The sequence below is a fragment of the Centruroides sculpturatus genome, unplaced genomic scaffold, assembly GCF_000671375.1.
Source record: "Centruroides sculpturatus isolate CEXI.00-Female unplaced genomic scaffold, Cexi_2.0 scaffold353, whole genome shotgun sequence".
In the NCBI taxonomy this organism is placed as follows: Eukaryota; Metazoa; Arthropoda; class Arachnida; order Scorpiones; family Buthidae; genus Centruroides; species Centruroides sculpturatus.
The window spans coordinates 42,932-69,791 of record NW_019384573.1 but is presented as its reverse complement, the minus strand read 5'-3'; the positions used below and the strand labels follow the sequence as shown (position 1 = coordinate 69,791).

The 26,860-nt window shown below is 26.4% G+C and overlaps 1 protein-coding gene across 1 annotated transcript in view; it reads right to left on the bottom strand.

Moving 5' to 3' along the window:
• The window catches only part of LOC111624246 (hemicentin-1-like), a gene marked incomplete at its 5' end in the record, with an annotated part of 182,045 nt that overhangs the window by 113,675 nt on the left and 41,510 nt on the right, over positions 1-26,860 (bottom strand). The window contains one exon of the mRNA XM_023367059.1: positions 19,255-19,365. Coding sequence (XP_023222827.1) covers positions 19,255-19,365 — 111 coding nt within the window. The remainder of the gene's footprint in view (positions 1-19,254; positions 19,366-26,860) is intronic.

Genomic DNA, 26,860 nt, shown 5'->3' with positions numbered 1-26,860 from the left:
TAAATAATTCCAAAAGTTGATTATTTTTTAAGTGGTTCCCATTTCGCTTTCACTATTACTTCATTTCTTTTCATTTTCAATATTTATATATAATTCTAGACACTCAACAACTAAATAAACTTTTTAATTAATGACCTAATAAGAGAAAATTCTAATTTTAGATATATAAATACACACACATACACACATATTTGGCAATAGATTATATTAGTTAGGAATAGAAGCTTATTTATTATAATCACAAACATTTTGTAAGGAGGAGGAGGAGGAGAAGTGAAAAAAAGAATTCGTTTAAATTAATGTAATTTATTATTAATGTTAGTGCTGAAATATTTAAATTAACAAATTTTAATTACGTATAATAATTGATGTTCAAGAGTTATAACGTATAATTTCAACAGAAATTTTTCATACAAGTTATAATTTTGTAGACGAGTAGAAGAATCTTTAAACTTAGAGAAGCACTTTGAACTTTTCTTTTTTTAAAGATCGTATCTTGAATTATATTAATCCGTAAATTAATTTAATTAAAATTTATTATTATGGAAAAGAACTCAGCTTTCCAATGTGTACGTCGCGATGCTATTGAGAAATTTCAATCTTTTGAGCTTTTATTTTGTTAAATTTCGTTATTTAATAAAAGAAAAGGTTATAAATGATTATAAATTGAAGATTCCATTATTTATTTCTTTACTTTAACACGTACATTAGTGTAAATTTTTCAACATTGATGCTATTTGTAACTATATAATCGATATTATAAAATTTTAAATTAGAATCAATGAAATTAAAGTAAATACTTAGAATAATTTTCTTATTTTTCGAGTAAAACAAGTTGCAAATCTTTATCATTCTTTCTATAAATATAAAGGCTAAATTGTATTGAATAATTTTAAATTCTGAATATTAATTACTGTTCTTTACAAAGAATTTAATAATCTATATTAACAAATGCAATTTTGTTGATGAATAACAGCTTTTACATGATTATAAATTAAAGAAGTCATCGTCCTCAACTTGTTAAAGGATGAATGTTGGCTTTACATCATGTAAACAAATTTTAATATCTTAGTAATAATTAAGACTCTTTAAGAAGAAATTAATAACGTAAACAACCATTATTGACGAAAATATTCATTCTTGAAGACAACAGTCTTTGAATAATTAGAAATTAAACGATATATCATCATTATCTTTCTTTTTAACTTTAAGTTTGACAGCATTAAAAGTATTAAAATGGATATAATAGCGTAAGCATGTATTGCTTATCATCTATTGCTCATTAACATAAGCTTATACTGCTTATAAAATGCTTTACATTTATAGTGTATCAGATGTTGCTCATTACCTGTATTTCTCATCATTTATTGTTTCAATACTTTATCATCTATTGCTCACGAGATTTATTACTATTATTGATCTTCATCTATTCTTCAGAAAGTATGCTTTCTATTGTTCATCACTTGTAGGTCTAACTACGAAAAATATTCCTCTTTACTTATAAAACAAATAAGCTTTAAGTCGTTAAAGGCTATACTTTATCATCATAAATTCAATCATCCTCATTACTATCCTTTTATCAGAATTATTAACATTATTATCAAATTTCATCTATATACTAATTAAGTTACCCCTCTAAAAATGTTACTTTAATTACCATTTATTAACAAAGATTATATTTTTAAAATATTAAAACTTTTAAAAGATCATTTGAGAAAGGAAAAGCAAAGAAAAATCGATAAAATTTTCGATTTATTAATGTATAAAACGAGAATAAAATACTAAATATTCTTCAGCGTAACATTTAATCCATTGTCAGAGTCACGCTATTACGAATAAACACCTATAGTAAATAAGAAGGAGACAATGCTATTATCGTGACGTTGTAATGTCTCGGAATGCTACCATCTGCCGCGACACACACCGTATCCACATTCACAACCCCAAATAACCCCCTACCAATCCGTACAGTTCTGATTTCTGTAGCAGAGCACGCTCGCTTTCGTGAGAATTGTCCCTATCCTTTTGCATAGAAGAAGATAAAAAAAAAACAGAAGAAAAAAAGAATGGGGGTGAAACTACTGTACCTCTTCTGTCATTTTAGTACTACCAGGTGGCACAGACATTGCTCCAAAATCCGTTCGGAGCCAATCGATGCGCGAATACTGATTATACGAAAGGACGGATTTACAGTATGTTAAGTCACTAAGCTAAGCGTAAAAAATTTGATTTAAATACCATAAAATATGCTTAACTATTTAAATATTCTAACTCTAATATTTTTCTTCTTAAATTTTCATATATAAATTTAAAATATATCATTTTATTCATATAAAACATGAACGAAATCAATTTCTGTATATGTTTTTAAATGAAATTAGCATGTAAATGCATATTATTATTTATTTTTCTTAAAGAAAATGAATTTTTATAAGAAATTTTAACCATCTAAAAATGAGTTTTCTTTGAATAAATTTAACAAAAGCTTGAAGTTCCTTTCTATTTTCACTCTGGTTTCAAATGGTATCAAGAGCCTATAAGAAATAGGTGACCATCAATCATTCAACTGTTTGGATATTTTCCTATTCTTGCTTTTTGACAGAGAGTCTTTACCATACTTTCTTGAGATATTTTATGATTATTACTATTGCTGTTTTCTTTAGTAAAGTAGAAGTGAAGAAGTCATAGTTGTATCTTTCTCTTTTTTGATTTTAAAATTCCATAGACAACTCCATTTATGGTTGTTAAATTGATAAAAATTCATCTATAAATCGCACTTTCCTATGTAATTTTATTTTAAAAATATGTAAACTAAATCATAGAATTTTTAAAAAATATCAAAATTTGTTCTAAAATAAATTTTAGCGTGTTAAAATTCTTGTAAATCGTTTCTGTTGAATCGTTATACTGAGAAACAATTTATCACTTTGCAAAGGGCTGATTATGCACAGATTCTTGAAGCTGATTAAAATGATTGATTGGCTGACTCAGAAATTTCCACAAATGGCCCACAAGAATTATTAAATTATTATATTTGATGATATAAAAGACTAAAGAGTGAACTAGAAACAATTATAACAAGTTTTTTAATGGAGATATTCCAATAAAATCTCGTTTTATAACTAAAGAAACTTGTATTTTTAAGAAAGATTCTTTCATGGATGTTGATGATAAAGAAGAGTTCGATGTATATATTTTTTTTAAATTTTCTATATAACCAGAAGGAAAAGAAAAACAAAGGACAGAACAACATTACTCTTCCTGACAGCTTTCAAATTATAAAACTTTATTTCTTTATATATAAATGTATATGTATAAAAATATTGAAAACTGTTTTATCCTCTAAGATGTATATTTGTGAATTCTATATGCAATAAAAATTTATTTAAAATAAAAAGAAGGTAATTCGAATGGTTACAGTTCTGATATTTTTTAAAAAGTATAAGAATTGGAAGAAGGCGTTGAAAAAGTCGTCAATCAGAAAGAAATCTCGACAAGTCGAAATCTTTTTACGGTTCAGGTCCTAACCTTTCGATATAAAGATCTTTTCTACTACACAAACCATCGTGTTTCTCGCCTCGAGTCATCCATGTTGCCCCACCCAAAAGTCATGTTCATGTTTTCATTGCCATTTAAGAAATCTAGAGCTATACATAGTTGAGAAAGAAGCCTCATATTATGGCAGAATTCTTAATGCTATCTGAATTTCTTCATTTTTTTCCCCTTGACATATCTTCCTCTTTGCAAGAAGTAAAAATCCAAGCTTACAATTTCTTTGTGATAATATCAAGTTTTGGAAAATGGGTAAGAAAAATCTCTGATGGGTTATCTTCTTTATCAATTCTTTCTACTTCTGTAGCAATTGTTAGAGAAATTCCTATAAAATTAAGCTCATGTTCTACTTTGCATTTATATTAGTCTCAATAGTCACAATGTCAGCTATTCAAACATATATTATTGGATAAATTTTATTGTAAATTTTTTTTCGTATTTTTTAAAAAATAATAATTATTTTTTTAACTTTTAAATCTGTATATAAAAATTAAAAAGATTCTTTCCTTATTTTTCCCTACGGACATATCAAAATATTGAAGTAATTTAATGGACGAAGTGCAATTTTCATACGTTAATTTCGAAAAAATAATTAACTTTATTGGAAAAATGTAGTTTTAAATTTTCATATATTTGGTTTAGATTACTAAATAAATAAAAGATAAAATTAAACAAATGATAAGTTTTCGAACATTTACATAGAAATCGAATTAAATTTTAATAAGGGTCGATATGCAAATTTTCTATCCAAACAAGAAACACAGAAAAAAATTTAATACTATCAAAATTAAAACAAATTTTTAGAAACAACAAATTAAAAAATTAATTAAAATTTATTTTCTTTGATTTTATACATAAAAATTTTATTTTATTTTCTTCAATTTATACGTTNGTTTTATTTTTACAGCATTAAAAGACCCCTTAAAAACATTAAACTTTTATTCTTATCAATTTTTTTTTATTAGAAACATATTTTCAAGCTAATAACTTGTAACACCTTATGTGAAATACCCCATATATTACTTTGTTAGCAATTCCAATATAAGCAAACTATTATAAGAAAAATCATTTTGCATATCAACCTATAAGAAACAGTCTCAGTAATATATGATATGGCTCCTAAGATCTAAATGGGACTACTAAATAACATTTTAAATTTGTAACTACAATTTAAAACATGTTATATTGAATAATTAGAATAAAAATTTGCAATATTTGTAAGATGCTTTGTTTCATGTAAATATGACTTAAAAAGTAAGAAAGACTTACCATTTTTCCAGGGGGAACTTCTTTCAAAGTACCATACATGCAAACTGAACTTTCTGTTGAAAGTAATAATGCATCATACGTTTGACACTAAATTTTAAAAAATATATTAAATAATTAAAATATTTCAATTAAGAGTGTTAGAGAGGGTGATGAAAACTCTACACTTAAGCATATATTTTAATTATTATCTCTAAAAGTAATAAAATAATTAAAATTTTAAAAATTGTATAATAATGCCAAAGGTTTAAAGATAATAAATCTATTTAAAATAATAAAATTTGTTAAAAGAATTTTAAAGGAAATATATATATATAAAAGTAAACCTTGCTGCCTTTCCTATTTAGATGTAAGTAATGATAATTAGCAAGTGCAGTGATGTTAATTATCAAGTAATTGATAAATAATGATAATCAGTAAGTGCATTAGTTACGTCACAAAGGATATTTTAAAAAATATATACGTATATATTTTTAAAAAATTCATCTTTTAATTTAATTAATGTTCAGTTAGACACGAAAAGATATTTTTCTAAGAAGTGAAACGACCTAATAACTTTTGTTAATATAATTAATATAAAAATATCATTTAAGTAGAAAGTAGTAAGAGTAAATTTTTAATTTATTATACTAAAATTAGAATAGAAGAAAAGAATAATCTTTAAGTATTAAGTAATATATCGACAAAGATTAATAGTAAATCTTTTATCTTCTTTTCTTTTTATTCTTTCAATTTTTCGAGTTAGTAATCGTTTTTTGACAAGTGATACTTTATCCTGAATTAATAACCATTATGTCAAATTAAGAAAGGAAATTATATATATCAGAACAATAAATGATTTTATGATAATACTGAAAAATATTTCTTCGATAGTGCAAATAATTCCTTCAATAACAAATTACACAAATATTTTAATTATACAGTAATTTTATACGATAAATTATTATTAAATTAGATATATATACATAGTTATTTCATAAATATTCCACGTAGAAATGTTTAATTTATTAAATAAAGACATAAATTGCCGTATCCATAAACGTACTGATGAATTTTAAAAATCAAAAAAATAAAATATTAATTAAGTAAAAAGATTAATAAATTTAACTTCTTAATATTTTATTTAGTTATATATATTATTATTTTTTATGTAAAAGTGTAATTACATTCACTTTAATGTAAAAACTGTATGGGAGTATTTATGAATTTTTTTTTTTTGTAAAACACTGTATAAACTATATTCAATAATGTAAATAAATATAGTTTATATATTTATCTGTTTCAATAAAGTATTAAATACATAAAAAATATATAAAGTTTTTATATTCTAGCCAATGTTTGTATGATATCCAAGGATTTGTAAGATGGTATTATTCAAGAAAAGGATATATTGTTATATGATGTTTGACAGAAACAAAATCGTTTCCTTGCTTTGAAATTCAGTGTAGAGGATTGACTGATGATAAATAATAATAATATTCTTATATTTTATAAAAATAGGACGATTTAAAGTATATTCGGATGCATGAATGTTGGAAAAATTGATACCAAAGTGACTAGAAAACTTTTGTAAGAAAATTGGTTCTAGTTTCTAAACTGATAAATTTTAAAGAAATTTTTCAAAATTTTCTTTTATTATTTTACATTTTTTCCCCTGTTGTTTTTAATACGAAATTCTTAAAAAATCGATTTATTTTTTTAAAATTAGAATTAAGATTGAATTTAAATTTTAACTAATAAATTTTAAATAGGATTATTTATACTTCTAATAATATTAAAATTCTATTTATTAGTAAATAAAAGACTATTTTTTTATTTTTCCAAATAAAAAAATCAGAAAGAAAAATTAAAATTTATTTAAATTTATTCATTAAAATGAATAATTTATCGATATATATTTTAAATAAATTAAAATTAAGTGTACGAATTAATACGGATTTAATTCTAAATTATTTATACAATACATTTACTTTTATAATAATATACATTATAATTAATTTATTATTTTCTCTTATTTATTTTAGATTTATCCGCATCATTACATCAGCATCCTCTTAACATCTTCAGTGTAAAATATATATATATATAAGACAATAGTAATAATATTATAAAAATATCACTTAGAAAACTATTTTATATCATTCAATAATTTAAAGATAATTTTTGAGTCAATAAAAAGTCGTTTGATTTAAAAAAAAAAAAAAAATTGAATTATTCTGTAAATTTTCTCAAAATATAACTCTGGATTCAACATTAAAGTCATCTTGATCTTCAAGATTGAGTACAATCAATTTTAAGTGACAGAAAATGAAAAAAGATGAGGGTTGTCAGCATTGAAAGATTGATATATATAATAAATGAGNTCTCCTGAAATCTGATAAAATGTTAAATTAGACGTTTAATTTCTTTCTTTTCCTTTTAATTAAACTCAATTAAACTTCCGAAATAATTTTCTAGATTCAAAAAAACGTATAAGATGTTCAAGAATCTATAGAAAAATTGCTTCTTACAAATGGTTATGAATCTAAGAAAGGTAAAACTATATCAAAACTAAAGTTTAATAATAACAATAATTATTGTTTACAGAGATAAATACTTTTAAAAAACCCACAAAAGAATAGAGCATAGAAGAAATTAGCTAGTTTCTTTATGAGAAAGAGTTTTTATTTTTCTACAATACTGTCATTGAAGACAAGAATGGATGTGGAACGTCAAAATAATGTTACTAGAGACCACCCATTATCGAAAGCAAAGTTGAGGTATTTGCTAAAGAACTTAATTCAAACTGTCGACAATAAGAATGGAAGATATCTTGAACATTTTCTAAAGGTATTGTCAGTTTGAAAAGAAATATATAGAAAGCTATTAGTTGAATTTATCAAATGTGAACAAAAGTGACTCCTTTCTTTTATATTTTTCTTCGAAATTTTATTTATACTTTGCATAATTAGTAATTAATTTTTCATCCGTAATACGTTTCTGGATATCTCTTTGAAGTTATTAGGGATTTTTATATAATTATTTAGTTACTAAATTCAGAAAAATGGCGTGTTCTCGAGTTCGTCACTTGCTGCTACCATTTCGATTTCGATCATTTTTTAATGCAGAAATTTGAGCTAAAAATACAGAAAAATCACGGAAAAAACGGAAAAAATGAGAATGTATATTTGTTAGAATTTTTTAAAATATTTTTTATAATTATTCCATAATTAAAATGAATAAAAACGACCAAAAGTTATTGTTACTTCGTCACAATACCAGGCTGCAAGTTTTAATTATGTTTTTAATTTATTTAATTTAAAATATATGCTTCCCACCTCAAATTAGTAGTGTTTGCCTCTGTACATCATACTTTTCCCGAATACAATAGAGTAATGCTGATCATCTAAGTAACTTTGTTTTTGGGAAATGTTGAATTGAAACCACGTGACTTCTGGTCTAGACCGGAAGTTCCTACATAGTGAATCTGGTCCTGCTTCCCATAAGCTTTCTATATCTGGTCTCAACTTTAATCCAACACCGTTCTCGAGAGTAAGGAAGGACTGACAGATAGTGAGAGTTCATAGGTCTACAGTTTTTTTAAAAATTTCAGCACAATAAAAAAATAAAATAAATTGGGTAATTCGTTTCGAGGACCATCAGGTTTCTGCTACGATCAATAACTTTAGATAAATTTAAATTGCTTTTTTTTAATTATTAAAATCTCAAATGGTGCGTCACAATTCCATTTAGAGGAATTTAAAAAAAAATATATATAGTAACTAAAACCAAGGAAAAACTACGTAAAAAATAGAATAAAAGAGTAAAAGAAAACAGGAAATATTCATACAATTACGTGAAAGTGACGGTTTAGAAAAGGCTTGTTAAATCAATGAACGTCACTTCACTTTATTCCTTTTCATTTTGAGGAAATGCTGAGTGTGTGTCGACAGATCTGCACGTTTGTTCTTCTAAGATTACACTAAGTACATCCTCAGACGTATATTCGTGCATCAACCGTACACTTTGAGTTGTAAATCATTGATTTCCCGTCCATGCAACTGCTACTTTGTTTCCTTGGATAAACGTCAAGGCTAGATGGATGTAAGATTAGAGAATAATTACGTTTGTAGACGGTCAGCAAGTATCGGATTAAACCTAGTCCCTGTCTATTCCAGAAAGTTCTTTCTCTGTTCTTTCTACGTGATCGAGAGACTAAATAGTCTAGAAGTGTTCGACACAAAGATGGACAACCTCCTCTCCTGATCCTTCCAAAACTCATCTTGAATTTAAAATAAAATAAATTGGCATTTACTTTCTCTGTATTATGGATTTTAAAAAATGGGTTTATTTTATTTTGGAATTTTAAAAAATATATAATATATATATTTTTTTAAATTTATGCGTACATATTCGCTTATTTTNTTATAATATTTTAAAAAGCTTTTTTGTTTAGAATATTAACAGCTTTATCTTTTTAAAAAAATTATATTTTAAAAATAAATATTTACTTTGTATTAATACGAACATGAAACTCGAAGTAAGTATTTTAAAAATGTTTTATAAGCTGATAAAAGAGAACTTTTAATTTTTTTTTTATAAATTAAATCATAAAAAATACTTTTTATCTTGCTTAAAACTTACATCTTACGAACGTATATAATTCTATAATGTAATAGTTTTTAAAGCACCATACACCATTAAAGGTAATTTAAGAAAAAAATTAAAATAGTAAAATTTTAAAAGTATAAACACATTTTTTTATAAAAATTATATGCATAAGTTTTAAATCAAATTTCATTGATATCTCTTGGGACAAAACTCTTTACTAACTTTTACTTGAAACCATTATCCTGATGAGTTTGTGCAAGATGACTAGATACGTGAAACCTTCCACATCTTTTGCAGCATCTCGTACAAAAGATATATGTTTTTTTCTTTCTTTTTGTTTTTGTTTCCTTGATTTCCTTTCTTGGAGAGAAGCAGGAAGAAGAGAAAAAAAGAAAAAAAATGTTAAGAAAAAACCCCCCCACTTGTGACTTCTGTATCGAAAACTGCATAGTGTGAGGAATTTCGAAATACAACAAACGTCACCTCTTCCAGAGTAGAATTTGAGTAAGATACAGGAACATCAAGACTTTTACCGGAAGGAAAAATTTAAATTGCTGCACCGAAAAACTTTCTTTTTTTATTTATTTATTTTTTTTCCTTTCAAGACTTAGACAGTAAGAGATAGAAGCTGTAACTATCTACCTAATGTCTCTGTCAATCTTAGCATTCAGCTGTCACATCAATGTGAATTCTTGCTAGTTCTAAGGGATGAAAGAAAAATGTGTTTATTCACAGCCGTTTTGGCAACACCGGTTCACGTCAAGGCTACAGTGTTGATAAATAGTCCGACACACAATTTATCTACACAAGCAAAGATGATCTCAAAGTAAAAGACATTGGATCTATGCCAGATTTTGCACATAAAAATATTTACTTCTTGCAATATTTGCAAAGTAAACTTGTGGAAAAACATAACTCCTATTACTATTATTATTATTATGTTATATAAAATATTATTTTTTATACATATATAGTTGTTTTTTTTTAATTTACTCCATCTTATACTACTGAAGTCACTACTGCTACACTCCTACTACTGCCACTAAGATATATATATATATTTTATGCTTAAATTTACTTTTTTTAAATTGAATTTTGATACTAATTAAATTTACTCTATTTAAAGATTATTTAAGTTTCGTAAGGATAAAAGTTTTACTGTTTAACCAGGCATAAAAACATCGCAATTTAGTTCTACCATTTACCCATTAAAAACTGTAGGCAATGAAATTTTCTATCAGCTAAGTTGCTTGGTCGATCACAATTTCTGATATCCAGCAACTTCTGGATGATTCCCATCGCTAGCTAGTTGCAGAGTTGCGGAAATGATTAGATTTTCTCTTTTTTTATTATTTTTTTTCCTCTTCTTCCTCTTTCCATCCCCCTCTCTTCCTTTACATTCTCCTTACTTGTTTGGCCAAAGGGTTAAGTCCATGTACTGTGAGATACGCAACACAGGATTAGAAGCTTAGATTCTATTAATTTTGAAGGGCTTACGTCTCCTCCTTTTGTTTGCTGAGAGATGAGAAAGTATAATATGCAATTCATTCACTTTCATGTTTGACTTAACTATGATATTCAACACACTCCTTAAATTTTAATTTTTTTAATATAAAACTTAAATAATTGCATTTATAATACAATTAGTTAATTTTACATTTAATTAATATAGATATTAAATATTATTTTAGATTTTTTTTATTTAAAAAAACGATAATATCAATCTGTCTTAGCCAATGTTCTAACCAACAAAAAACTATGATGATGAATTATCATCGTATAAGGATGATCTGGAGAACATTTTAGGTAATAATAGTAATTTTTGGAGTAAAAACATTATTTTTTTTCTACTAATATACGTCAGAAAATGAAAATAAATATTGTTTTGAACAAATTCTTTATGATCTTTTCTATATAACTGAAAGATTTAATGTTTTCTAAGGTTTATTTTTTTTATTAAGTTTTAAGGTTATTAACTAGAAAAAAATAATTTATATACAATNATACTTTTCCTGAATACAATAGAGTAATGCTGATCATCTAAGTAACTTTGTTTTTGGGAAATGTTGAATTGAAACCACGTGACTTCTGGTCTAGACCGGAAGTTCCTACATAGTGAATCTGGTCCTGCTTCCCATAAGCTTTCTATATCTGGTCTCAACTTTAATCCAACACCGTTCTCGAGAGTAAGGAAGGACTGACAGATAGTGAGAGTTCATAGGTCTACAGTTTTTTTAAAAATTTCAGCACAATAAAAAAATAAAATAAATTGGGTAATTCGTTTCGAGGACCATCAGGTTTCTGCTACGATCAATAACTTTAGATAAATTTAAATTGCTTTTTTTTAATTATTAAAATCTCAAATGGTGCGTCACAATTCCATTTAGAGGAATTTAAAAAAAATATATATATAGTAACTAAAACCAAGGAAAAACTACGTAAAAAATAGAATAAAAGAGTAAAAGAAAACAGGAAATATTCATACAATTACGTGAAAGTGACGGTTTAGAAAAGGCTTGTTAAATCAATGAACGTCACTTCACTTTATTCCTTTTCATTTTGAGGAAATGCTGAGTGTGTGTCGACAGATCTGCACGTTTGTTCTTCTAAGATTACACTAAGTACATCCTCAGACGTATATTCGTGCATCAACCGTACACTTTGAGTTGTAAATCATTGATTTCCCGTCCATGCAACTGCTACTTTGTTTCCTTGGATAAACGTCAAGGCTAGATGGATGTAAGATTAGAGAATAATTACGTTTGTAGACGGTCAGCAAGTATCGGATTAAACCTAGTCCCTGTCTATTCCAGAAAGTTCTTTCTCTGTTCTTTCTACGTGATCGAGAGACTAAATAGTCTAGAAGTGTTCGACACAAAGATGGACAACCTCCTCTCCTGATCCTTCCAAAACTCATCTTGAATTTAAAATAAAATAAATTGGCATTTACTTTCTCTGTATTATGGATTTTAAAAAATGGGTTTATTTTATTTTGGAATTTTAAAAAATATATAATATATATATTTTTTTAAATTTATGCGTACATATTCGCTTATTTTCTTCTCAATATTTTGTTTATTATAAATAAAAATTATTTTNAGCTTTTTTTATATTGTTCAAGCTGGCAGTAAACGAGGCAACGTAATGCATAGTTATTAGGATCCGTATCAGATATGAGGTCTCTTTATCCGTTTATTGTAAATATAATGACGTTTGTAAGTTTAAAAAAAATACACAAGAAGAAGAAGAAGAAGAAGAAGAAGATAGAAGTGAAGAAAGAAAAGTCAAACAAACGTCGTGACAATGCGGCAGAAAAGGTTTTTCTGTTGTGCCACTTCTTATTGGAAGAAAGTATTGTGTGCAGCAGAATGGATATAAGACAACCAACATAATACATATCTCTTTTGTATATGTATTCGTCCAGACTTTTTATCCGGTGTCTTTTTTTTTTCTTCCCGTTTCTGACGTCACGCCATTGACTGATGGTATATCTGTGACAATGGGTGACGGGCTGTGAAGATGCTGCAAGGCACACGATAAAACGAAGAATTGACATGCAAGCCAGTCGAAGAGTACAGTCCAACTTGGCTTCAAACAGATAAGAAGTGTGACGTGACCCTCATAAAGCGAGAGTCGATACGTCATTACGATGCCATTTAAATATTCTGCATGGGCAATTACGAGGTCTCAAAAGAGTGTCCGAGGATGTTACGTCTTTTTGCTACCATTATAGGCGTTAATTTTTAGAATTTTCGAAGGTGTAAAGCGCTAACGCGTTGGCCCCGTCAGTGCGTAAAAAAAGGGGGAGAGGGGAAGAAAAATTCTTAAGGCAATTAAACGGTAACGAGCATCGTAGCAGGATAAGGTTTAATTAAAGTCAATAATTTTTCAAGCTGATGTAAACAGAGTTTTGTCGCTCTGTAACAATTTCTCAGTGTAGCAGCTAGATGCATTCATTATTTGCATTGTTCCCCTTATCTATAGCACGCATGGTCGCTTTTAAAGACTAGTTAAGTGTTCCTTCAGCCGGGAAAAGGAATTCATTTGCCTCTACAACAATATAAATGATGATAGTAGAGCCTTTACTCCCCCTTCTCAACTGTTGAGAGGTCATCGTTGGTGCAGGTGTCGAATGTGTTGTGAGCCAGGTGACTCATCAAGGATGCTGAAAATGATGGATGGAGGATCTGTACGCTTCGGCTACTTGCACGTGACGTTTACAAATGTTAGAACGGGCGCAATGTTTTACGAAAGGGAATAAATGGTTTTTCTAGCATTTTTTAATGTTGACTAACGCTTCGGGTCAGTTCCATTCGAATTTGGGTGTTACGGAGAAAGAGTTACGTTCCGCTTCGATCCATTTATCGTGACGTGTAGTCTGACGCGTGACTGTTAACAATGACACGTCGCGTTACGCTTTACTTTGGTCGCACCATGAAAGAAGATGAAGTTAGATGAGGGAGTAAATGCGCGAAGGAGGATAAGTGGAGAGGAGGAGGATGAGAAGGAAAGGATGTTTAAAAATACTTCTAGAAGAGGGAGAGGAAGAAAAAGTTGCTTTATGGGAAACCAAATCAAAATGAAGTTTACCAATCCTTTCTAGAAAAGGATCTTCGTTAATTAAATACGTGAGATCGTGTCTATTATCGAACGCCATTAATTGATAAACGTTTGATCTTTGCTTTGATCAACTAAACTCGCATAAACGAGTTCGAAAGTGGATTTAATTTAGTTCAGGAATTTTCCGCTAGAGGCGCAAATTGAGGAGGAAAGGTGGCCATCAATAGAAAGATCGATTTTATTCTTATCTAGATTATACATAAATCTGTCAAATTATTTCGTCATTAGACAAGACAATGGATCCCTTTCTCTGCCAGACGAACATATGGCTTTTGTCTCTTCTCCTTTGTTCTGCAATTGTCACTTTGCTTCTCCAATTGTCGATAGTTTTAATAATTTTGAATAACTCGCAAACTTCCAAAGAATAATTAATAACAATTTTTACTGCCTTGTATTAATTAATATCGTAAGCTCGATTTACTGGTAATGTGTCGAAAAGATTAAACTTTATACGCCTTCAAATTGCCAAAAGTTGGATCGTATAAAACCACAAGAAACTTGGACAATTTTATTATTAAATTATCTTATGAGAGACTCGTTATAAAGACAGTAAGGGCCTTATAAAATGTTCTTTATTGTGTCTTTATTTCTTGAAGTTAAAAGAGGATTTTTTTAAGCTGAAAATGTAGCTAGGACTCCTATTTGGTGCCTCAAATAAACCACAGTATAACCTACTTCTTCCGCCTAACATTCTTAGCCCTATGACGCCACAATCTAACATTCATACAATGCTAATTTCAACATTTTTCCATAAGAGGAATGAGAAATCTTTATGGGTCTTTCAAATTATCTCAGGATTTTTTGGCCTTTATAAGATATATTTACATTAAAATATTTATAATATAAAATATTTATGATGGCAATTTATTTAGAACTTGAAAATACAATTTCTATGACGTATTGTAATTTTCTTCTTCAAGATACAATGTCCTCCCGAGAGACTTTTCTTCAATAAGCTTAAATGGCATCTCAAAAAAACTTTTATATAGAAAAAGTTTAAGCCTGGAGGCACACCAGGCAAACTAGACTTATCTAGGGCCCGTATCTAAGAAGTATCACCTAGGGCCCGGCATTTTCTTAATATGGCACCGAGGCGTATCAATAATCTTTCATAATGACAAGTTGCAAGTGTCTTTATATATATATATATATTTATTATTTACAAATTACGGCGAGGCTTACATTTTCAATACGTTAGAAGGCCCTTGAAGAATTTTAATTTATTATTAAAACTCGCACAGCAAACCGTTTACTTCCATAAGAGAAAAAAATTCCTTAAACTGCTCTTTATTCATATTATTGCAGGATGCGGAAAAATGAAATGTATAACAGGATTTTTAATCTCCTAATTAAACATTAGTTTATAGCCAGAAAAAAGTAATGGAAGAAGGAGAAAAAAATATATTTAAAAAGTTTGTAAAAGACCTTATATATATATATGTATATATAAAATTTTAATAAGGAATTATTTTTAAAAAATTGCTTTTTTTAATCCAATTTTTCTCGATTATTTACTTATCTCTGTTAAGAATCTTTAAATATAATCTAAAAATAGCTTCTTTACTATAAATATATCACACTTTAAACATCTTTAAGTACCTATTTAATTCTCTTAAATTCGTATTTTAAGCATCACTCCATCGAAAAATTATTTAGTTTTATTGAGTATATCTTCCACTTTAATTCTCTTTAAGGAGTTATATCCTCTCAATCGTCTCTAAATGATATTTTAAAGATGTTTTCCTTGATTATCATCCAATTTAATTCTATTTATGTATTTATTTAGGACTTTTCTAAGGTTACTTTAAGGCATTTTCTAACACACTAAAATGTACAATTTATTGAATGTGCCTTGCATTTTAATCCCTTTTTATATATTTATCTAGGACTATATTGATCCTATTTTATTTTTATGTGACTTTTAAAAATTCTTTTTCACTATTTTAGCNCTTTGCATAACTTTGCTTTATAGAGACTTACAACTTGTGGCTCTCTCCTCTTTCTCTTCCTATTATTCTCTCCCTTTATATCTTCATATAAATATAAATTATTTTGTTAAATTTAGTTAAAGAAAATAAGAATTTGTTAAGAAAAAAGGACTTAAAAAAATAAACAAATTTTTAAAGAAAAGAAAACATAGAATATATACAAAAAATAAATAAATAAATAAATGGCACGAACCATTATGATGTTTATGTAAGGAAGTAAATGTAAAGCTTTAGAAATCATTGGAGTTTTTCTTTTCTTTGCATGTAAATATTTTTTCTTAAAAGGAAAATATGTTTGGTGAATTTACAGTTAAATTTTACAATATTTTAAACTGTAAATTCTTAATTATTTTTTTTTAAGAAAATGTAAAACAAAGGTAAATTATTCTTCAAATTCTGCATTATTACTTAACTCTAAATCAAAAAATGTTGAGTTAATTTTTATTTATGACAGTAAAAATAATTTTACAATAATTTTAATGTATTCAGTAGTATTATTTTCTATCTAAAAATAAAGTTTTAAAATTTAATTTNTTCTCTGACTTTAGACTTTATCTAATGATTATAAGCCGTATTTTAAGCATCTGTAAGAGTTAATATTAAAAGTTTTATGTATATTTTACTCAAATTTTTAAAATTTATTTATATACTAAGGCCTAGAGAAGATATTCAGCTCTCTAGATACTAGTTTACTTTAAATCTAATGGGTTGATCTTAATAGACTATACTTTTCTATATGTTAAGAATATAGATCAAATATACACTAAATGTAATAAGTTAAACGAATAATAAGACTATGAATAATTTTATCTTATAATATACAGTTTAATGTAAAAATAGAGCCTACAGATGAGAAATTATTCGAGAAAGATAACGAAAAGTTGAGTTATAACATAGGCTTTATGCAGACATTAAGGTGGATTTTATATACATTTAAATACTAAAATTGCTTATAATTACAAATAACTGAATACTGATATGAATTTTATAGATTATATTTGCTAAAATATTAGCTATTTAGGTCATATTTTTCATCTATTAGATTTTATGGAGCATCAAGTTATAGTCTAAATAGGATTCAATAAGCAGCTTTAAATCTACTTAATTGTAGAATTATAGTTAATCAGAGCTTAAATTAGATCCCATATGCTAAATTAAAAGCTGTAAAATAAATATAAGCACAATTTTTAGCCTTTTAGATTATAAAATAAACTCGAATTTTGTAGAAAGATACAGGAAGATCCCAAGAGTAATATAAGAAATCTTATGATTATTTTAAAAAATAATAACTATAAATCTCTAAATACGTCAGAAAATGAAAATAAATATTGTTTTGAACAAATTCTTTATGATCTTTTCTATATAACTGAAAGATTTAATGTTTTCTAAGGTTTATTTTTTTTATTAAGTTTTAAGGTTATTAACTAGAAAAAAATAATTTATATACAATATAACTTTATACTTTAACTTATAAAAAAAGAAATAAATTAAAGTCTACTTCAAAAAGAAAAAAAAATTCAGGAAAAATCATGTTAATTAACAAAAATTTGAAAATTTAATTAAGTTGTCTTACTTAAATTTTTATTACAATTAACGGATCTACTAATTATATTCAAGATAATTATAAATAATAATGAGACGTTCGAGTTACTCTTAAGAATAAAGAAAACTTGGATGAGATACATTAACAGTTATTCATCAGGAACAATGTTGTGACATTCATTCGATACTAATTGCTTAATTTGATGTTGTTTTCTTTACAGTTTGTTATTAGCTGACGATTATATGTCGTCTTTAATGAAACATCCAACTATTATATTTAATGTTGGCACTTTTCATAAGAGAAGCCCACTAAGTAGATATTAATCTCTCCAACATTCCACTCTTTTCTAACTTGACAAGTGGAATGTGTTTAAAATCGAATTAAGATCTACCTAACCGCATTCATTCCACACATTAGAAAGAATCAATGCCGAGAAAAGAGCTTCCTTGATCCCTATCATCAAGTTTAGGTCTTCAAATCTTATTAAAATTTCAGTTCATCAACTTCATATATTAAATCATGAAGCACTTCAGCATCAATGGATGAACGAAAATACAATCAGAATTAAATTTAAAATTTAAATATATATATATATATATATGTATAAGTGTGTTACACACGCGATTTCATTATTACTACTGTGCTAGCCGCTGTAAATGTTCAACGTTCTCATTACCGTCACCTTGCTTTACCCGGTAACGCTCTGCGGAAGCGGGGACGTGTGTACGGACATATTACTATGAAACATATCTGCATCTGTACGTGCGTCCGTCGTCCCGTTTCTCCTGCGGCCTCCCGCCCGTCGTACGGTCGCTGTGGCGTCGGCGTTCGCGCCGGCCGCCGACTCCTGTCTTCGCCCGTCTCTGCCGTCGTGTTCTTCCTTCCCTTCCCCGCATGTGTACGCAAAATGCATCGGCTGGCGCCGACAACGGCCTCTCGTGTGTGGCATCGGCGTTCAATCGGCCACGCCTCTGTGTCGTTGGCACGCCGTTTGCGGTCGTACCGTCGATCCCGCCGGTTCGTTTGCATACGGTTTGGGACTTAGGCCACGCCTCCTCGTCGTTTGCATGCCGTTTGCGGNTTATTAAAAAAGTAAAAATTAAGAAACAAAAAGTATGTTTACTTTTAAATATATTTAAAAAAATTAAAATCAATTATTATTTATATTTTTTAAAATTATAATTAAATTTATATAAAATTCTTTTAAATTTCGACTTAAACTCACGGATGAGTGAATTGATAATGCATAGAAAAGATGTACAATTTAAATTATTCTTATAATTTTATTATAATAAAATATTGAATATTTATGAATCATTAAGGTTAATTTTAATATAAAATTTAATTTTATATATTAATTTATCATAATTATCGTAAAATTATCTGAATGTTCTCATATTGCATGCCATCAAGTGATGATCTAGTTTCAGCATATCTTAATGTGTAGGGCCTGAAGAAGAGAGAAAGGCCCTACTCTTCTCTCTGAATGTCATAAAAATGTATGAATAAAAGAAATAAAAACAGATTTTTTACCATTTATAAAAATAAATTTAATTTAAAGCACTTTATTGTCACTTTTTTAACATAAAAGATTAAATTTGGGACCCCTTTATATTTGGAACCATATATAAATGTTTTGCTGTTATATATCTAGGCTTAGGCATACATATACTTATATATAAATATATAACTTACCTCCTACTGCTTCACATGTTAATCTTAAACTTTCTCCCTCGTTATAAGGACCTATCAAACCCTTTACGTGCCTATCTTCTTCATCAGTGATGATTGGTTCACCCGGGGGCACTATCAATTGAAATAATTCTAAATTAATCATACGACAATATAATTTTTATAGAAAAGAATAAAAAAAACTAATATTTATAACAATTTAAAATATATATATATATNTTACGAATTCACGACATTGTAAGAATTGCATTTACTGTATAAAGTTTTATCTGAATTGCTTCATATAAAGGCATTATAAAAAGAAAGAATGGGCGTGATAAAGAAAAAAATTCAACAAATTTTATAACTTATTGGAAAGAATTTTTATTCGACTATCCAAAGAAACAAACTTCCAAACAAAAATTGATTTTTTTTTGTCTGTTTTCAATCGTTTTTAGCATCTTTCATTCTCGCTACATGTCTAAAAATGATTTCAAATTACCTGATAAATTATTCGTCGAAGTGTTTTTGTTGGAAATTTTTCATCTTGTTTTTATTCCAAATGATTAATGATACAAATTAATATACTTCTTTAAAAAATACAAAACTTACGTGTAATTTTTTATGTTTCGTATTTTTAAACTTAGAACATAATTATCTTAATTTTATAGAAGGAATCTTACATAAACTAATTAGTAGTAGATCTCATTTATTGATTAATAACGTTTAAGATACTTTTAAGTGTGTAATAATTCTAAGAAAATTTATATCCAATGGGTGTTGGGGTGTGGTCAATTAGACACCTGCCTAGCTTGTTGTGGGTATGACTTATAAGCCGCACCATGCTGTGGTTTTAGGAGGATTTTTCCTTCCTGTAGTACTGTAGCATCCAGCAGGAGATTGTTGACCTCTTTCCCATATCCTTTTGTCTGCATCGTGATAGATAAAGCTTGATTTTAGAGAGAAGCGACCCACCTGTCACGTCTATTGTTTTAACAACAGTTTATATAATAACTGTGTTATTAATTTCTGAAGATTCGATAAATCAATAAACACTTATTTTTAATCAGTTTCAAGTATCCACTTTGCATAACTTTGCTTTATAGAGACTTACAACTTGTGGCTCTCTCCTCTTTCTCTTCCTATTATTCTCTCCCTTTATATCTTCATATAAATATAAATTATATATAGAAAGTTAGATAAAATTGTGCTCGAACATATTGCTTTATCTCGTTATTGTCACCTTTGTTTCTTACATTCTTTTTCTCGTTAGATTTCTGGATGTTGTAAAGAGCAATTACAGAACAGCTTAGAGGAGAAAAAGAAAGAAAGAATTATATTCTTTGTTTCGCTATTTCCAAGCAGAAAATTATTCTGTCGAGTTATTTATATGATAATTAATCAAATAATTAATAAGCAACTCATAATAATACGCTGATAAATTTTCTCTAGCATTAAAAAAAATAATCATTAAACACGAAGTAACTAATTCGGTTTACTAATAATTTCATCCTACAGAAAAAAAAATCAATAATTTAAAAATATACAACGTGTAAAGATTAATATTTACTTTAAGATAGTGTTTAGAATGTAAATTATTTTATTAAAATTATTTTAATTACTAAGAATTCATAACTGTAATGATATATGAGTTTATTGATAAGATAATTAAGAAATTCGATCAGTAATGGCTGATACATAATGAAGTAAAAAATTATATGTACAGTATATAGGAGACAAAAGGATATTCTTGTTTCATTAGCAAACATTGCTTATTATTAATTATCTGTAACAAGTATTTAGCCGATAATTACAAATATACAATTGCTACTAATNTTTTGTCTTCTAGGTAACGTACAGTACATTTGTAAATATGAATCGTAAATTGAGTTTAGAAAAACATCTTTTTATAGGTTAAAACGTAATTAAATATAACATCACTTTATACTAGTTAACTGACTTTTGGATCATCTTATAAAGTATGTACAGTATATGTATACACGGAAACAGGATGACTCCAAAAGATAATTAACTGTATTTTGTATGCTATACGTGTATATGTATGTGTACAAGGGTTGTCCAAAAATCCGTTAACCATGTTTTGTTTCCAGGTACATTTGTGAATATGATCTATAAACCGAGTTTTATTTTACAAAATTGATAAAAATATGAATTTTAAATATAATTATGTGTTCAATTATTTGTGAGAAAACAAATTAAGAAGACATAACAATTAACTGATATCTGGGCCATCCCATATTTTTCTATAAATATTTTAAACAAATTGTAAATAATAATATTATTGTTTAAGGTTGAAAGTTCATAAAAATTCGTAACTTTTCTAGACTCTTCAAGGAGTTAGAATAAACGTTAAGTAGTAGAATTTATTTTCCTTTGGCATCTCCTGAAAAATGTTTCAAGTCAACTTTTACATAATTAAATTTCTCAAGTGTTTAATCAAATAGATATATTAAGATCTTCATATTTTAATTATAGGAAACTTTTGGAATTTTAAGACGAAAATTAAAAATATTAAAGATTAATTCTTAAAAATTTGTATAATTCTTCAATCAGGAAAGTCAGATTTTATTAACAAAATTAATTATTATATATAATTTAGAAGAAGAAATCAAACCTTCATATAAAATTATTATTATTATTATTATTCAATAAATAAACGGAATTTATGATGAAATTTATAAGTAAATTTTAGTAAGACCGAGCCTTATAAAGGTGTTGTATCGATTCTTATTTGTGGACCGAACCCACGATTATTCATGATTAAAAATTTGGTTCGATTCTTAACTAGAAATAAATATATTTACGTTTTCTAAGTCGCAATTTTTATTGATTTACTTCTAGAAACATTTAAATATACAGCAAAACGTGCGTAAACCGGAATCGCATGGTATCGAATATTCTTTCCGGTTTGGTAAGTTTCCGTTTTGAACAGGTTTTTTTTTCTAAAAAAACATAGAAAATCGCTCCGTTCTGAAGAATATTTCCCCTTTAAGAAGTTTTCCGTTTTATATAGGTTCCGTTTTGAACAGGTTTTACTATATAAATCTATAATTGAAGATCGAAACCACATTTTTATTTCCATAATTACCATCTGACTCACTTCTGTATAAGAATATCAATATTTAACAATAGATATACAACATAATTTTCATAAAAATTTCATACAAATCAATATCCCAATGAAGAAACTTTTATTTTATTGAATTAACTCGTTGTTACTGATGCTAACGTGGTAACATCTTAAAATTTTGTTGTTAAATTCCCTTAAAGAACTTCATAGTAGTAACAATATTACAGATTTAAATATTTTAAATATCGAGGAATATAAACATAAATATTTTAACAAAAATCTCATTTTTAAAATTACTCGCTTGTGTCTTATTATTATTATTATTATTATTATTATCAACTTGAGGATATACTAACGAAAACTAATTTAGTATTAACTTAGAATCATTAACAGGATAGCAGCAGCATAGAGAATTAATCATTTCCTTAAGGCTATTATTCATCATCATCCGAAAGTAATGTAAGTATTATCAATTTAAGTATATGGTATCTAATAAACTTCCATTTTTCTCACTTTTCTTTATCTAAAAATGCATAAAATACAATTGAATTNTTTAGTTAAATATCATTCTAGAATTCAAAAATTAATTTTATACTCTATTCGTGACGACGTAAGCTTACGAACAAACCTATAATTTGTAAATGTAAACATTAATTTACTATGTATATCATCTAATTTTGAATTAATACATTAATTTTAGTAAGAAATTCAATTTAAAATATATGAACATTAACTGTATATAGTATAATAATAGTAAAAGTATTCTGCGTATTATATATGAACTAAGTGAATTCGTTAACTTAGCAAACAATTTTAATGTTTAAAATATTATAATATATATTTAAAACTTATTACTACAAAATATAACAACATTTAATAGTAACTATTTGCATTATTTGATAGTTTAAATTGTTAAAATCACGTTGCTTCTCTGAAATTTCCTTACTAATGTATTCAACTCGTTACTGTGTTTGTTATTTAGCTAATAAACAGTAAAATTATGTATTAAAAAAATGTTTAAAAATTGCAAAATTGTTACCATTTTTAAATATATCTTAAAAAGTAATTATTCGCATTAATTTTTACATATTCTGTAAAGGGTGGTCCAAAAGTCAGTTAACTACGTGAACCGTTCGAATAAGCTACGAAAGGATTTTAATAATTACGATTTCATTTGTTAAAGTGTTTTTATTTGTATACTGAACAAAAAAGGATCCCGTTATTAAAGAATTTCTATATTACAGTATTTATAAATGAATATGAGTAATATAGTATTTACTACAGTTAACTGAGTTTTGAACCATACTTGTATTTTCTTTTTTAGATAAATTTACCTGTATAATAATTAATATTATATATCTTCCAAAATTCTTAATTTTAAATGCTTTTATACAGGGTGGTCCAAAAATCAGTTACNATAATCATAATAATCATAATGGAATTCAAATTATTTACATTATTAGGTAAAGGGGGAGAAGTAATTTATATCTTTATTGCAAGAAAATTATAAGGTAAAGTAGAAAAAAGGGAGGGAAAGAACAACTAAATTTGCATATTTATGTGATATTACTTAACTGTAAAAAATAATAACAAAGAAAGAAAATAAAACAGGATTACATGGTATCATCCTTTCTCATATGTCACATCCCGATCACTAATTTTATTTGCACGATATTTTATTCATAGAGAAGGTTACACAACAAGAGGTAATAAATGGCTAGAAGGTGAATTAATTTCTATTAAGAGGCAATATATCACTGTCCTTTAGTATCATTTTCTTTTTCTTTTCTTTTCTTTTTGTATTTTTACTTGCTTCGTCTTAATTATCTAAAGCTGAAGCTGAAGATGTAGAAGATGGCGATCTTTTCTAACTAAGAAAAGGAGGTAAAAAATATATACATACATACAAATTTAGGAATATTTATAAAATATGCAAATATTTATTTTTTTCTTGTAAGTAGAAAGCATAATGGAAAGAAATATTATCGTTTGATTCGAGGATTATTGTTATCTCTTACGAAATTTAAAACGTGTTANTGAAATGAATAATCTAAAAGCTGAATGTTTCTAAAGTAATATTTTTTATAAATTTAAAAATATTTAAATAAATATTTAATTATTTTTCGGCATGGCTTACTTTATTATAATTGTTTAGAATAAATTAATTTAAGAAAAACTTTGTAAATATGTTAAAATTACTTTTACTGAAAATACAACTGAACCATGAATTAAGATTTAAATAAATGTATTTAGGAAAAATAGGACCGAACCAACGCATTTGTCGTTATCAATTGTTTTGTACAAAGGCGTGGGTTCGGTTCTCAACTAAAAAAGTGTATAAATCATGATTTTTTTAAATGAATGAATTTAATTCTGAATGACATTTACAGGCCTTGTTAATGCCATTCGGAATTAGGAATGCTATACCCTCTCGCAACAGTGAATCCTTATTCACTGTTGCGAGAGCTGCGCTTATTTCTACAATATATAAAATTTCTACAAATTATTACGCTTTAATACTTATTTAAAATTGCTTTGTTTATATATATATATAAAACGAAAGGTCTGTTGTTCGTTTGTTTGTTCTCAATATACTTCTAAATCCTTTAACCAATAAACACCAAATTTTTCATGATTACTCTCTAGGTCCCTCCAAAAAATATAGGCTACCATAAAACCTAGACATTCCACTTTCCACCTCTGATTTCATACTCTTTATACTTAATGATATATAATAAAAATGGCACGCATTATCCTATGGGCAAAAATGATAATTGCCTGAGTTTCATGAATAGGGGTCTCACGAATAGGGGGTCCCAAACTAATCTTTTATAAGCTCATTACTATTGTAAGAATATTGAAATTTGAATTTGGCATTATATCAGGGGACTCCCTAGATTGTCGGTGTGGGGTAGAAATTAAGGTTTCCATTTTAATGTTTGTTATTATTACTTTAAGCCCGGGCAGTATTAGGCATATCTGCTAATATAATGATATAAAATATGATAAGTAAGTATATTAATTTTGAAAATCATTATAAAAATAAAAATTATATTTAAAACATTTTAAAAAACGTCAATAACAATTCTTGCAAACATAGACTGTCCTCTGATTTATACATAGTATAGACAAGAAATCGACACAAGTCTCCGCCCACACACTCCATCAACCAATAATCTTTAAAACAGCTCCATCTATAGCCAATCATAGTTTAAAATTTTTTATATATGATATCTTACGCATTTTGCGTATGACCACTAAACTTATTTTTAAAAAAATGAATAAAATTTTTATTCATTTTTTTAAAAATTTGATTGTAAGTGTATTTAAAAATACAATATTATAAATAATATTAAAAGTTTCCAGACAATTTTATGTAATTTGTTTTGTTCATTAAATTTTCATTAAAAATATTTATAAAAATTATAATTTAATAGCTAAATAAGATTAATTGTTTATTTTGTAATAGGAAATATTTAAACTGTAAGTAAACTGTTGACATAAGCTATTGCTTTGCGTGCTTTCGAATTATTTTTATTAATTCTCCTATGATATCATATGGCTTATAACTCATTCATTTTAATTAAAAATGAATTTTATAACCTTACACGCGCTTATATTTAAATATTAAAATAAAAAAAAATTGAATTACCTTACATAATTTAGTTACTATATGATCAGGATTTGTGGATAAAATTATTAATTAGTAAGATTTAGAAATTTGCAAGAAATTTCATAGAATATATTCATTAAATAAATATAAATTATTTTGTTAAATTTAGTTAAAGAAAATAAGAATTTGTTAAGAAAAAAGGACTTAAAAAAATAAACAAATTTTTAAAGAAAAGAAAACATAGAATATATACAAAAAATAAATAAATAAATAAATGGCACGAACCATTATGATGTTTATGTAAGGAAGTAAATGTAAAGCTTTAGAAATCATTGGAGTTTTTCTTTTCTTTGCATGTAAATATTTTTTCTTAAAAGGAAAATATGTTTGGTGAATTTACAGTTAAATTTTACAATATTTTAAACTGTAAATTCTTAATTATTTTTTTTTAAGAAAATGTAAAACAAAGGTAAATTATTCTTCAAATTCTGCATTATTACTTAACTCTAAATCAAAAAATGTTGAGTTAATTTTTATTTATGACAGTAAAAATAATTTTACAATAATTTTAATGTATTCAGTAGTATTATTTTCTATCTAAAAATAAAGTTTTAAAATTTAATTTTTAAAATAATTCAGGGGTTCAGTAGAAAAGTATTACAAGTGAAATATTATGTAACTTGAATATATTAGTGATAAAATTTAATATTATATTAATCAAAAATCATATTTTATTAAATTGAATAAATAAATTGGTATATTCATTTAAATATTACTGAGATTTATTATCCTCAGATTTAAAACATGGTTAAAAAAATTCAATTATATAAATTCCCTTATGAAAATAGAATAATTTTTTATTATTTACTGTATAAAAAATATACAATTTTCAATAAAATTAATATAAAAATTGTATTATTTATTTA